Source organism: Pleurodeles waltl, chromosome 1_1 (assembly GCF_031143425.1).
Source record: "Pleurodeles waltl isolate 20211129_DDA chromosome 1_1, aPleWal1.hap1.20221129, whole genome shotgun sequence".
In the NCBI taxonomy this organism is placed as follows: Eukaryota; Metazoa; Chordata; class Amphibia; order Caudata; family Salamandridae; genus Pleurodeles; species Pleurodeles waltl.
This window is the reverse complement of record NC_090436.1, coordinates 1,004,672,618-1,004,686,318: the sequence shown is the minus strand read 5'-3', so window position 1 is coordinate 1,004,686,318 and position 13,701 is coordinate 1,004,672,618. Positions and strand designations below refer to the sequence as shown.

General features: G+C 47.6%; 1 protein-coding gene across 6 annotated transcripts in view; it reads right to left on the bottom strand.

The window, feature by feature from the left end:
- LOC138291300 (ankyrin repeat domain-containing protein 17-like) overlaps positions 1 to 13,701 on the bottom strand; it is a 1,121,799-nt gene that overhangs the window by 908,572 nt on the left and 199,526 nt on the right. For all 6 annotated transcript variants that reach the window (XM_069230308.1, XM_069230310.1, XM_069230309.1 and 3 more), the window contains exons 8-9: positions 10,772 to 11,009; positions 10,079 to 10,270 (exon numbers count right to left, since the gene is read on the bottom strand). In XM_069230308.1, coding sequence (XP_069086409.1) covers positions 10,079 to 10,270; positions 10,772 to 11,009 — 430 coding nt within the window. The remainder of the gene's footprint in view (positions 1 to 10,078; positions 10,271 to 10,771; positions 11,010 to 13,701) is intronic.

Sequence of the window (13,701 nt, the reverse complement as noted above, 5' to 3'; positions counted from 1 at the left end):
TAGGGGTGTATAGAGTAGTAGCCAATGGGCTACTGACCCCTGGGGTCACTATGTCCCCTACGGACCATTTCCTATGGGAAGTGGGCATAACCCTTTCCCAGAATTCCTAGGTATGTCAACTCACTGATGGCTACCTCTGAAAAATCATGTCCACCTCGTAGCAGCCCACCTTAGGGGTGGTACTAGCCTTGAGGCGGCACGCCTACTTAACTAGCTAATTTTCCCACTTGTCCAGGTGTCAAATGGGCTCTGGACATAAGGTGTGGCTTCCTCTCCTGTGAGGAGAGCCACAGTCGCATTTCATAAGCAGGCAGCCCTTTAAAGCTTCCTGCCTTAAGAAAGCTGTAGGGGGTGTTACACCCTCTTCCCGGACAGGCTTTTGGTTCTGGGCCTCCTGTGAGCAGAAGGCTCTCACCCTAGGGAGCCAGAACGGTGTCTCGGGTGGCAGACTGGCAGAAACCAATCAGTGAGAACACCAGAGGCTGATAGGCATTCAGGGGGCACCTCTAAAGTGCCCTCTGGGTTCATGTATTGGTAAATTGGGTTCAGTGTGGGTTTACCAATACGAGATGTTTGATAAACATCCCTACCTTCAGTACTGACTAGTGTCCAGTACGTGCATTTAAAATGGTTTCCCTAGTCACTTACTATGTTTGAGAATTCACAGATATAGCAGGGGCATATCTGCTCATGCAGATAGTCCTCACATGTAATATAATGCACCCTGCATTAGGGCTCTAAGGCCTGCTAGAGGGGTGACTTACAGATGTTGCATGCAGTATCAGGGGACATGGCACCCAGGCTGTGTACCATGTCGTGTTTTCACTTTTGTTTGCACCAAGACAAGTCAATGGTAGCCGGTCATGTGCTTGGTGAGGGGTCCATTATGGTCGCACAATTCTTACTGCAGCCCTTTGGGACCTTCTTAAGAACTCTGGGCCCTAGATACCAGAGGAACCATTTACTAGGGACATAGAGGGTGCTAATAGTTTTGCCAATTGGGGAAACAACTGTGCAGTTTTGGGAAAGAGCCCCGACACTAGGGACCTGGTAAGCAGTCTAAATCACATTATGCACCAGGGGAAAAACTGGGGGTAATTGCGTCAAAAAGAGGCAATTACCTACAGCAGGCATACATCGCCTTGGTGGAGGAACACCTAGCTTCCAATATAATATTGCATACTTTGGGAGTAAAGGCAAAAACTGTCAACTGCAGCTGCTCAATCTCCATGCAAGAAGGCGGCGACTGGACAGGTTAGGGTAGCGAATCCTCCCCTTCTACTGTGACAGAAGATCCGGCCCAATGGGCAGTCTGAACAAAGATTCGAAAGCCATGCTCAGTACCTCAGGATACCAGACTCTCCATGCCCAGTCCGGGACCACAAGGATGACTTGGGCTCTGTCGTACTTTTTCTTGAGAACTCTGAACAGACGGAAAGGAGTACAGGAGGCCTGAGCGCCACTCAAGATGAGAAGCGTTGCAGGGCCATCTTGGAAACTCCAGCATGCAAAACAGATGACATTGTAATTCTCTACGGAGGCGAACAGATCTAAGGTTCTCCCTACTGTTGAAAGAGACCTTGCGCAACCTCCAGATGCAGACACCATTCGTGATCCGCTAAGCAACCTGGCTGAGTCAGTCCTGTAGGAAGCTGGCCCTGTATATACTATATACAAGTAAGGTCTAGTGTGCACTGAGTCCAGTGGATCCACAGAGGCTTTACAGAGGCTAAAGGGGATAATGCTAATGCTCTCTTTTGTGGTATTGTGGTGGAGCAGTTAGGCTTATTAGAGTGTAGTGCTAAGCATTTGTTGTACACACACAGTCAATAAATGAGGTGTGCACTCAATGACTAACTCCAGTTCAATGTTTACTGTTACTTTATTTCTAGAACCAAAAGGATCATTGTTGCAGGTAAGGACAGTCTCAACAATATATCGCTTTCAAATGTCAAATGCACTTTGTTTAGAATTCACTTCAGTTTCAAAACAGGACACTTCAATTTCTCATAGAAAGCAATAAAATCCTAGGGGAGGAAAAGTAACAACACAATTCACATGTAAGTACTTGACTTGCAATTCCAGTCTTCGAGGGTTAAGGTGTCCACAGGGCAAAGTTCAGGAAGACACCAAGGGTGCACCACCATCAACACTGGGCCGGCCAGGTGCACAGGGCAAAGTTGGTGTTGGACGCCCAGTGAAATCCTATGGAGATAGGGGGCGCACAGAAAGAAACAGCTTGCAGGTAAGTACCCGTGACTTCCAGGCATAGACCTGGGGGTTTAGATCAGAACCGGGTGGCACACAGGTCAACACCAAACAAACACCCTCAGCAGGACAGGGGCAACAGAGTGCAGGGTACAAACACAGCCTCCGTTGCCCAATGCTTTTCAATGGGGGGGAACCCCAGGGGTCACAAAGTTGCTGCATGCGTTGTCCAGGGAGTCGACTGAAGAAAAACAACAACTGCTGGACAGGTTAAGTAGATAGCCCACTGGACGTTGCTGGACCGTAGGTTGGGTTTCTCAAGGCCAGGGTGCTGTGGCTGCAGGATTACATTTAGGCGTCAGGAAATCTTCACTGTTGCCGGTCAGCGGGGTCTCTGGATGCAGGCTGCAGGAGTCATTGTATTGGTGAGGAGGGGTCAACCCAGGGTGGACTCGAGGTCTGAATCGCCTGAGTACTTTCTCTGGATCGGTGGGCCACATGGACATAGGCCTAGGGCGTCGGGTGTACAGTGGGCAGGACTCGCAGATCCAGGGCAGCTCTGGAGTCCTTCTGGGAGGTTTCTTTATGGACAAGGCCCTGATCTCTGGAGATCTTGGTCCTTCGGTAGGCAGGCGGTCTTCTGGGGGTTTATAGCGGTCACTGGTTCTGCAGGACGAGTCATCTTCTTGCAGCAGGCAAGATTCTTTAAGCTGCAGAGAGGCCGGTAGGGCTGGGGCCAAGTCAGTAGTCGTCTGGAGTCTCCTCTGCTGCTGTGGCTCTTCAGTCCTCCTTGTTAGGTTGCCAGTAATCTGAAGAGCTTAATTCAGGGGTACCCCTAAATACTAGATTAATGGGTGTCACAGGGATCAGAGAGCAGTAGTCAATAGCTATTGTCCCTGTGGGTGGCTACAACCTTCCTGTGCCCACTCCCTTTGGGGAGGAGGGCACATTCCTAACCCTATTAGCTATTATCCTCCAAAGCAAGATGGAGGATTCTGCAAGGAGGGGTTCATCTCAGCTCTGGGCACCCTAAGGGTGGTCCTAGCTGGGGTGGTGTAGGAAGCTGGCTGTCTATATATTATATCATAGTGAGATATAGTGTGTACAGAGTCCAAGCGCTCCCCAAAAGGCTTGGCAGACGCAATAACAGATAAAACTAAGTCTCTATTAGTGGTAGTGTAGGCAAGCAGTTAGGCTTATCAGAGAGTAGTGTTAAGCATTTGCTGTACACACACAGGCAATAAATGAGAACACACACTCAATGACTTTACTACAGACCAATAGGTTTTATCTAAAAAAAATATTCTTTTGTTAATTTATTTCTAGAACCACAAGATTCATTTAGCAGGTAAGTACATTAATTGAAAGGTACTTTGCATAGTAATACTCAGAACTTGAGTTCAACAATGTACAACAGTTGTAGGAAGTTGGCTCTGTATGTGCTATTTCAAAGTAAGGAATAGCATGCACAGAGTCCAAGGGTTCCCCTTAGAGGTAAAATAGTGGTAAAAAATAGATAATACTAATGCTCTATTTTGTGGTAGTGTGGTCGAGCAGTAGGCTTATCCAAGGAGTAGTGTTAAGCATTTGTTGTACATACACATAGACAATAAATGAGGTACACACACTCAGAGACAAATCCAGCCAATAGGTTTGGTTATAGAAAAATATCTTTTCTTAGTTTATTTTAAGAACCACAGGTTCAAATTTAACATGTAATATCTTGTTTGAAAGGTATTGCAGGTAAGTACATTAGGAACTTTGAATCATTTCAATTGCATGTATACTTTTCAAGTTATTGACAAATAGCTACTTTAAAAGTGGACACTTAGTGCAATTTTCACAGTTCCTGGGGGAGGTAAGTTTTTGTTAGTTTTACCAGGTAAGTAAGACACTTACAGGGTTCAGTTCTTGGTCCAAGGTAGCCCACCGTTGGGGGTTCAGAGCAACCCCAAAGTCACCACACCAGCAGCTCAGGGCCGGTCAGGTGCAGAGTTCAAAGTGGTGCCCAAAACGCATAGGCTAGAATGGAGAGAAGGGGGTGCCCCGGTTCCGGTCTGCTTGCAGGTAAGTACCCGCGTCTTCGGAGGGCAGACCAGGGGGGTTTTGTAGGGCACCGGGGGGGACACAAGCCCACACAGAAATTTCACCCTCAGCGGCGCGGGGGCGGCCGGGTGCAGTGTAGAAACAAGCGTCGGGTTCGCAATGTTAGTCAATGAGAGATCACGGGATCTCTTCAGCGCTGCAGGCAGGCAAGGGGGGGGGGTTCCTCAGGGAAACCTCCACCTGGGCAAGGGAGGGGGACTCCTGGGGGTCACTTCTCCAGTGAAAGTTCAGTCCTTCAGGTCCTGGGGACTGCGGGTGCAGGGTCTTTTCCAGGCGTCGGGACTTAGGTTTCAGAGAGTCGCGGTCAGGGGAAGCCTCGGGATTCCCTCTGCAGGCGGCGCTGTGAGGGCTCAGGAGGGACAGGTTTTTGTACTCACAGTATCAGAGTAGTCCTGGGGTCCCTCCTGAGGTGTTGGATCTCCACCAGCCGAGTCGGGGTCGCCGGGTGCAGTGTTGCAAGTCTCACGCTTCTTGCGGGGAGCTTGCAGGGTTCTTTCAAGGCTGCTGGAAACAAAGTTGCAGCCTTTCTTGGAGCAGGTCCGCTGTCCTCGGGAGTTTCTTGTCTTTTCGAAGCAGGGGCAGTCCTCAGAGGATGTCGAGGTCGCTGGTCCCTTTGGAAGGCGTCGCTGGAGCAGGATCTTTGGAAGGCAGGAGACAGGCCGGTGAGTTTCTGGAGCCAAGGCAGTTGTCGTCTTCTGGTCTTCCTCTGCAGGGGTTTTTCAGCTAGGCAGTCCTTCTTCTTGTAGTTGCAGGAATCTAATTTCTAGGTTCAGGGAGAGCCCTTAAATACTAAATTTAAGGGCGTGTTTAGGTCTGGGGGGTTAGTAGCCAATGGCTACTAGCCCTGAGGGTGGGTACACCCTCTTTGTGCCTCCTCCCAAGGGGAGGGGGTCACATCCCTAATCCTATTGGGGGAATCCTCCATCTGCAAGATGGAGGATTTCTAAAAGTTAGAGTCACCTCAGCTCAGGACACCTTAGGGGCTGTCCTGACTGGCCAGTGACTCCTCCTTGTTGCTTTCTTTGTTCCCTCCAGCCTTGCCGCCAAAAGTGGGGGCCGTGGCCGGAGGGGGCGGGCAACTCCACTAAGCTGGAGTGCCCTGCTGGGCTGTGACAAAGGGGTGAGCCTTTGAGGCTCACCGCCAGGTGTTACAGCTCCTGCCTGGGGGAGGTGTTAGCATCTCCACCCAGTGCAGGCTTTGTTACTGGCCTCAGAGTGACAAAGGCACTCTCCCCATGGGGCCAGCAACATGTCTCTAGTGTGGCAGGCTGCTGGAACTAGTCAGCCTACACAGATAGTCGGTTAAGTTTCAGGGGGCACCTCTAAGGTGCCCTCTGTGGTGTATTTTACAATAAAATGTACACTGGCATCAGTGTGCATTTATTGTGCTGAGAAGTTTGATACCAAACTTCCCAGTTTTCAGTGTAGCCATTATGGTGCTGTGGAGTTCGTGTAAAACAGACTCCCAGACCATATACTCTTATGGCTACCCTGCACTTACAATGTCTAAGGTTTTGCTTAGACACTGTAGGGGTACAGTGCTCATGCACTGGTACCCTCACCTATGGTATAGTGCACCCTGCCTTAGGGCTGTAAGGCCTGCTAGAGGGGTGTCTTACCTATACTGCATAGGCAGTGAGAGGCTGGCATGGCACCCTGAGGGGAGTGCCATGTCGACTTACTCATTTTGTTCTCACTAGCACACACAAGCTTGTAAGCAGTGTGTCTGTGCTGAGTGAGGGGTCTCTAGGGTGGCATAATACATGCTGCAGCCCTTAGAGACCTTCCCTGGCATCAGGGCCCTTGGTACCAGAGGTACCAGTTACAAGGGACTTATCTGGATGCCAAGGTGTGCCAATTGTGGAAACAATGGTACATTTTAGGTGAAAGAACACTGGTGCTGGGGCCTGGTTAGCAGGGTCCCAGCACACTTCTCAGTCAAGTCAGCATCAGTATCAGGCAAAAAGTGGGGGGTAACTGCAACAGGGAGCCATTTCTTTACAACAGTGTTTCCCAAACTGTGGTCCGCGGACCCCCAGGGATCCGTGACACATTCCCAGGGAGTCCGCAGGCCTGGGATGACAGAAAGATACTTCTCCAGCTCAGGCCTGACAGAATCACCTTCAAGTTTTTATTTGTGCAGCAGTTGTTAAAGCACTTCAAAGTTCCTTGTACAACAAGCAACTTTGAGTGAAAATAAAAGCGTCAAGATAGCTTTGGTGATTAATGTACCTGCTGGAGAGAGATGGGAGTTTTGTCTAGTGGCAGTTTTTAAGGTGTTTCTAAGGCAGATGGTTAATGTAACTGATGCAGAGAATGTGTATCATGCAAAGTAAATTATTTTATGTCCATAGCACAGTGGGTTACTGCTTCTGTCACAGAGATTATTTTGTTACTGTGCAGTTCATAAGTTACAATCGTATTCTAGCACAGTCAGCTATGAATTGCCATCAAAGAGTTGTATGCAAACTGCATGGTACAAATTAGAAAGTTTCTTTTTTCCTCTGCCTTTCATAATCCTTATGCTGCTAAAAATAAAAGGTTTGCTTGCGTAGAAATAAATTCTTAATAAAGTCAACGCTAACTACTGTGTTATCTTCTGAATCCTCAGTTTGTGCTTCTCCAGACCATCAGTCTTAGAAAAGGCCTACCACTGAGAATGACGTGAATTCTACACCTTGTAGTCACTGGAACAGTGTTCCAAACCCCTACACTGGTATGCGAGGTGCTATGAAACAAATTAATTACATGTGACTGATAGGCTATGGAAACTTGAGAGGTCCTTATGGTTTTACTTCCTTTCCCCACCACATATTTATGTGAAAAAGCTTTCTCAGATATTATATACCTAAAAAATAAAAACAGAAATCACTTGGGAAATGTAGAATCTGACCTGAGGAGTCAGATTTCCTAAATAAAACCAAATAATGAAAAGTTAGTCACCAAGATGCAGCAGCAAACTTCTCTTTAAATAGTTTTGATTTATGCATAAGTTTTCAATATAAAATAATTATATCATTAGTAATTCGAGTATTTGTTTGGTGTGTACTTGTTTGTGTATTTTTTGTGAATTACTGTTTTAATGTTTTAAATTTAAATTGTACAAATTGTTTGAGGGTCCCAGGCTTCCAGTAGTGATTCAATGGGGGTCCTCAGGAGTCAAAAGGTTGGGAACCACTGATGTACAAGATTTTCTTTAAAATTGCAGAAAGCCATTTTAAAGGTGGACAGTGTAATTTTCAATAGTTCCTGGTGGAGGTACGTAAAGTACCGTTTTTGAGGGTAAGTAGCAAACTTACGGGTTCAGTCTTCGGGGAATAGGTAGTCCACCATTGAGGGTTCAAGATAACCCCAAACCCCCAGCACCAGCAACACAGGGACTGTCAGGTGCAAAGGTCAAACAAGAGCCAAAATAACATGGGCGCCTATGGAGACGGGGGGGGGGGGTTCTTGTCTGCTTGCAGGTAAGTACCTGCGTTGCCGGAGGACAGACCAGGGAGGTTTGAAGGACCACTGGGGTTGGGGGGGGACCAAGTAGGCACAGGAACCACACCCTCAGCAGCACAGGGGTGGCCCGGTGCAGTGTGTGAACAGGGCGCCAGGTTGTCAATAGAACTCTATGGAGGGACCCGGGGTCACTTAGGCGCTGCATGCAGGGCACAGGGGGATTCTCAGGCAAGCCACTGACTGGGCAAGGGTGAGGGCCGCCTGCTGATCATTGCTGCACCGGTGGTAGGTTTCTCTCGGGCCTGGGGGCTGCGAGTGCAGCGCTTCCCAGTTGACAGATATCTTAGTCCCGGGCAGTCATGGTCAAGGGGGTCCTCGGGATCCTCCTCTAGCTGGATTGCCCTGGGCCAGTGTAACATGAGGCAGGAGCCTTTGAGGCTTACCTCCAAGTGTTGCAGTTCCTGCAGGGTGGCAGTGTGAAGCACCTCCACACACAGCAAGCTTCGTTCCTCACACCAGAGGGCACAAAGACTCTCATCCCATGGGGTCAACTCAGGCTAGGGGGCACATGTGCAGTGGTGTTGGGTTTTGGTGGTCCAGTGTCATCCAGAGTTCACTTTGGAACCTGAAGGGAAGCAGCTCGGCTACTCCATGGGAGATCCTGGTTACCTCTTGAAGTGTTGGCAGTCCTCCCAGGATTTTTGGAGGCAGAACAGCTGCAGAACGAGTCATCTTTGGATCAACTGTCGAGGGCTGCAAGTAGGCGGGGTAGGGGCCAAGTCAGTTGATTCTCAGGTCTTGCTCGTCACAGCTCTTCTGGCCCTTCTTCTGTAGTCCATCAAATCTGTGGTTCTGGTATCACGGAGTCCTCTAAATCCTAAAGTTAGGGATGTTAAGGGGAGTGAAGAGTGGGCTTCCTACCCCTGGGTCACTACACCCCCTAGGTGACCACTTCATTTGGGGTGTGGGCATCACCCTGTCCCAGAACTGCTAATTCCACCACACACAAGATAGTGGAATTCCTAAGCTGTATTCATTTCAGGATGGTCACCATAGAGGTGTGTCCAGACTGCAAATGCAGCACACCTCTGCTTAGATCATTTTCCTGCCTGTACAGGGGCCACATTGGCCCTGGCGGGGGGATGACATTTCCCTTCTGAGGGAAGCCAGATCTGCATACAAAGGTTGCTGGAGTTCTTTGCCTTGGATGAAGATTTCCAGGTCATCCTGTTGTGAAGGGTGCATTAACACCCTGCCGGAGTCTGCTTTGTTCTTGACCGCCCTAGATCAAAGGCTCTCACTCTTGGGGGTCAGAAAATAGTCTGTTGGTGGCAGACTGGTGGAAACTAGTCAGTCAGCCCACCAGCAGTTGGTAGATTTTCAGGGGGCACCTCTATGGGGGGCTCTCTGGGTGCATGTATTAATAAACCCATCAATGGAACCTGTGAGGGTTTATTAATACGAGATGTTTGATACAACATCCCTATTTTCATTGAAGCTATCATGTACCCGGGGAACAAGTATTTACCAGTGTCCAGCACGTGTACTTAAAATGGCTTCCCTGCTCACTTAAGTCTATGAACCGACAAGGACACAATAGGGGCATATTTGCTCATGCACGCATGTCCTCACCTTTAGTATAATGCAACCTGTCTTAGGGCTGAAGTCCTGCTCTAAGGTTGTCTTACAGATATTGCAAGCAGTGTTTTTAGGGAACATGACACACAAGTATGTCCCATGTAGTGTTTTCAATTTTGGGAGCACCTTGTCGTGCAGTCTGCATAAGGTTGGTTTAGGTCCCTCAGAGTGGCACAAGTTGTGCTACTGCTCTGAGGGGTCCTCTTCAGTAACCATGCCCTACGTACCAGGTGGAGCCATGTTGCGGGAACTTATAGGGGATTGAAGGGCCTGTTCACTTTGGGCTCAAGTTATCAGGTATCTGGTTTTGGGGAAGGAACACTGGCATTGGGGACCTAGTTAGCAGGAACCCAGTGCACTTCAAAGCTGCATCTAAAAAAACAGGCAAAAAAGTGGGGATGTGCTGCAACCAAAACCCAGCTACCTACAACAAACTTTTTTTTTTTTTTTTTTTAGCAAGTAACTGTCTTCATCCAGAGTTTGAAACACATTAAATATAATTTTAGATTGTGATATGTACACCAGCTTGATTATTGTACTTTGTAAGTAGTTAAGCCGAATAGGCATTCATTTAAAACTGTCTTTAACAGTATGTCCTTAAAACTAATTTAAGAGGCAAGCTCAAAGAAAGTACTCTAAAATCCAATTAAGCTCATGGAATTTTCAACTGTTTGCTTACCTGCACCAAGCAAATATTTTACCAATTCCAAATGACCCTCTTGTGCAGCTTCCATCAAAGGTGTTGAACAACCCAGCTCGATATCTGCTCCTGCCTTTATTAGAAAATCTGCAACCTCAAGAAATCCACCACAACAGGCCAGCGTCAGTGCAGTTTCCTGGGTCTCCTCAGTCTGTGCATTGATATTGGCGCCTTTGAAACCAGGACAAAAACAAAATTATGACGCTAATTTGAAAACACTGCAATATATCAAATACAAAACTTGGCTAAACTCATCCTGAACCTCGCAATAGTGCATCCATTTGTTCTGGGCTTCAATCTTAGCAAGAGTAGCTTAAAGATTTTTTAGGTTTTATTGAAAGTGATATCATTAACTTAAAGCACTGCTTTCAAATGTAGTGGTGAAGATTAAGAGCAGTCATGAACTGAATTAACTGCCCAGGAGAACATGTATTACAAGTTGTGCTCAATATTTCCGTACTCGTTAATGGTTTGCAGAGGTCTCAAGGTGACGGGCACGACTCAAGAGAATTTAGTCCAAACTGTTTATTTCAATACATTAAAAAAATAACGATCTCAAATCCATTTAGTGAATACTTACAGAATAGTACAATTCGACAAGTTTATATTCAGAGTGTGCGCAACTGACTCATGTTTCAGGAATAATGTGCTTATTTACATCTGTAGTTTTACCTTGTCCTAGCAGTAACGCAACCATTTCTTCATGTCCTTCTCTGGCTGCTTCCATCAGTGGTGTGTAACCTTCATCATTCACCTCCTCCAAGTTAGCACCACGCTCAATTAGCAAAGCTGCTAGTTCGACATGACCACCACAGGCTGCCAGGGTTAACGGGGATTCAAAAGAGTCTGCAGGCATATTCACCTGAGCACCACTATCAAGGAGAAGTCTAGCAACTTCCACATGGCCATCCTAGATATGAAAAAGACAATAATATTTTAGAGATAGTATATCACAAGCACATGTACGAAATGCATTACTTACCAGCAACTTCAGTGTTAGTATCTTTCATATGTTCACATGCCTAGATCATGGCTGACAATCCAAGTTCCTTTTTCCACAAATCCTGCAACATCTGTGGAAAAATCTTTGCACTTGTTTGATGTATGCAGGTGAACTAGTGTTTACACAAACAAGGTAAAGGAAACATGTGCTTCTGAAAAATAGACTGTACTTCAAAGAGTCCAGGAAGAGGCCCCATCTAAACAGGGACTAGCACATTAGCCTGCATCACTCACAAAGAAAAGCCACCACTCAAGTGCTGAGAGCGCCCAGTCCACTAGGAGTATTGCAACAACTTCTCTGCTCTGGTCTGTCTTGATATTTGCTGTGGCTGGATTAACAGGTGTGCATTCACAAAGCACTACTGCCTGGACATTAGCACAGTAGATGACTCAGCAGGGGGACAGGCAGTACTTCGCAATCTGTTTAGTGACGGTGATCCTGCTTCCCACTTTACTCTGAATGTTATGCACTGCTTGTTATTGTGATTCAAGCATGTAACTACATGAAATATTTAATGACGGAGAACTGATAGGGTCATAGAACTGCAGGACCTATGAGTTAAAGTCATGTGGGCGGAAAGGGCAGTCAGGTACTATTTAACACTAGCCACTGCTAAGCACAGATGTGGAAAAGACAGTGTGAAACAGAACGGAGAGGCATGGTTTAAATGGATTCAGATCTTCCAACTCACACCACTCAACATACTTAAAGGAGGCTGGTTCAGTTTATGGTGTACACCTATGGTGTGGCACCCTATATGGAGACCAGGAAATCCTTAGTAATAGTGTTTAGGTGCCCAGATAGCAAAAGCTCTCTAGGGGTAGCTGTGGTGAGCAGCTAAAGATTATCCGGGAGGAGTGTAAAGCACTTGCAATACCACAATAGTAAGTCAAAACTGTTCACAAGAAAGAACCACACCAGGAGTTTCAAAAGGTAAATATTCTGTATTTCAACACTAAGGTTATACTAGCAGTGGTATATCTCCATTTGGAGATATCTACACACTATTATACACTCCACAACAAGCAGGAAAAGCATAGAAATATATAAGACCCTATTAAGGGGTGGGGGTGAGTTTAGGATCCCAGGGGCTGGGGAAGTAGGAAATTACCAGTGCTAACTACTAGAAATTCCACAAACACCCGGGTGCAGAGTTTTTATTGAGCTGGGTGCCACAAAGGCTAATACAGAACCGTTGCAGTTGGATTTTTATTGATTCAGGACCCTTCCCCAGAGGACCCAGAGGAAACCAGTTGACAGAGAAGGTTGGAAAGTGCCCCCACCCATTGATACCCAGAAGACAGGAGTACCTACACCAGGGAGCCCGAGTGCACAGGGGTGAATTGGCGTCAGAAACCCTTATTTGAGTCAATGGACGCCTCAGTTGTCCAGCTGCCATCACAACCAGTGGACCAGGCCGGTGGAACCAAAAGGTGGAGTCCGGACATGAAAAAACAGAAAAAGAAGGGGACAGTGCCCAGACCGCTCGGAGATGCCCAGGCGGTGCAGGTAGACAACGCCCACCCTCCTGGAGGTGAAGTTCCTGCATGACAGTTAAAGAAGCAGTCCAGCTGTGGAGTCCAGGAGATCCTTGGAGCCACCCATGAGCTTTCCCACGTTAGTCTCCGGATTGCAAGAGGGTCAGTGGCCAGAAGAACCATCAACAAGCCTTGACAAATGCAAATAATTGATGCAAGGAAGATTGTAGGTTTTTGGGGGCAAGCTAACTCCAAGTAATTCAACCCCCCAAGAGCCCCCAAGAGAGACCCACTGGCAGTAGGAACAATAATTCGCAGCACAACAAAACAAGAGCCCCACGTAGCAGAAGCTGCAGAATGGAAACGGATCTTGGTGTTGCACAGCGCTGGAGCCTGGGGCTTCCTGGAGCTCAAAGATCTCTTGGAGGAAGAGCCAACACATCTTGGCAAGTACAACAGTTGGGGTGCACAGGGGCTCCGTTCCAGGGGCTGCAGAAAGGGTCCACCGTCTACCAAGTTGGTCAGAATACAAATTGGACCCAGAGAGGGCCACGGATGTTGCAGAAATCTTGCAGTAGCTGGAGAAACAATGTTGCAGTGGGAGCACTCCCACCTGGATACACAACCCTAAAAGTTGGTTGGTCACTCTCTGTAGTGACTCACCTATCAGAGGGTGTAAGGGACGTAATCTACCTGGCCTAGCCAGTCAGATGCTCCCAGGGGCCTCTGCCCACCTCGTTTCCAAGATGGCATAATCAACCGACCACCTGGCAGAGCTCTGTGCACCTTCCTAGGGGAAGAGCTGGACAAGTGGGTGGGTCACTCCCCTGTCATTTGTGTAGTTTCGTGGCAGAGTAGGAACCAGGGGATCCTAAACTGGTGCAAACTGGATTAGGCAAGGAGGGCACCAAATGTGCCATTCAAAGCAGTCTGGTGGAACTCAAAGGCCACTGCATCCCAGTCCAGAGACACCTATTTCAAAGGGAGAGGTGGTCACACTTCTTCCTTGCAGAAAATCATTTGTTCTGCCTTCCCCTGCTTGAATTAGGCTTATCGGCATGAGGACACAACAGCAGCGTGGGCTGACAGCTAGACCCCGTAAGGCTGTACAGGCAGAACTG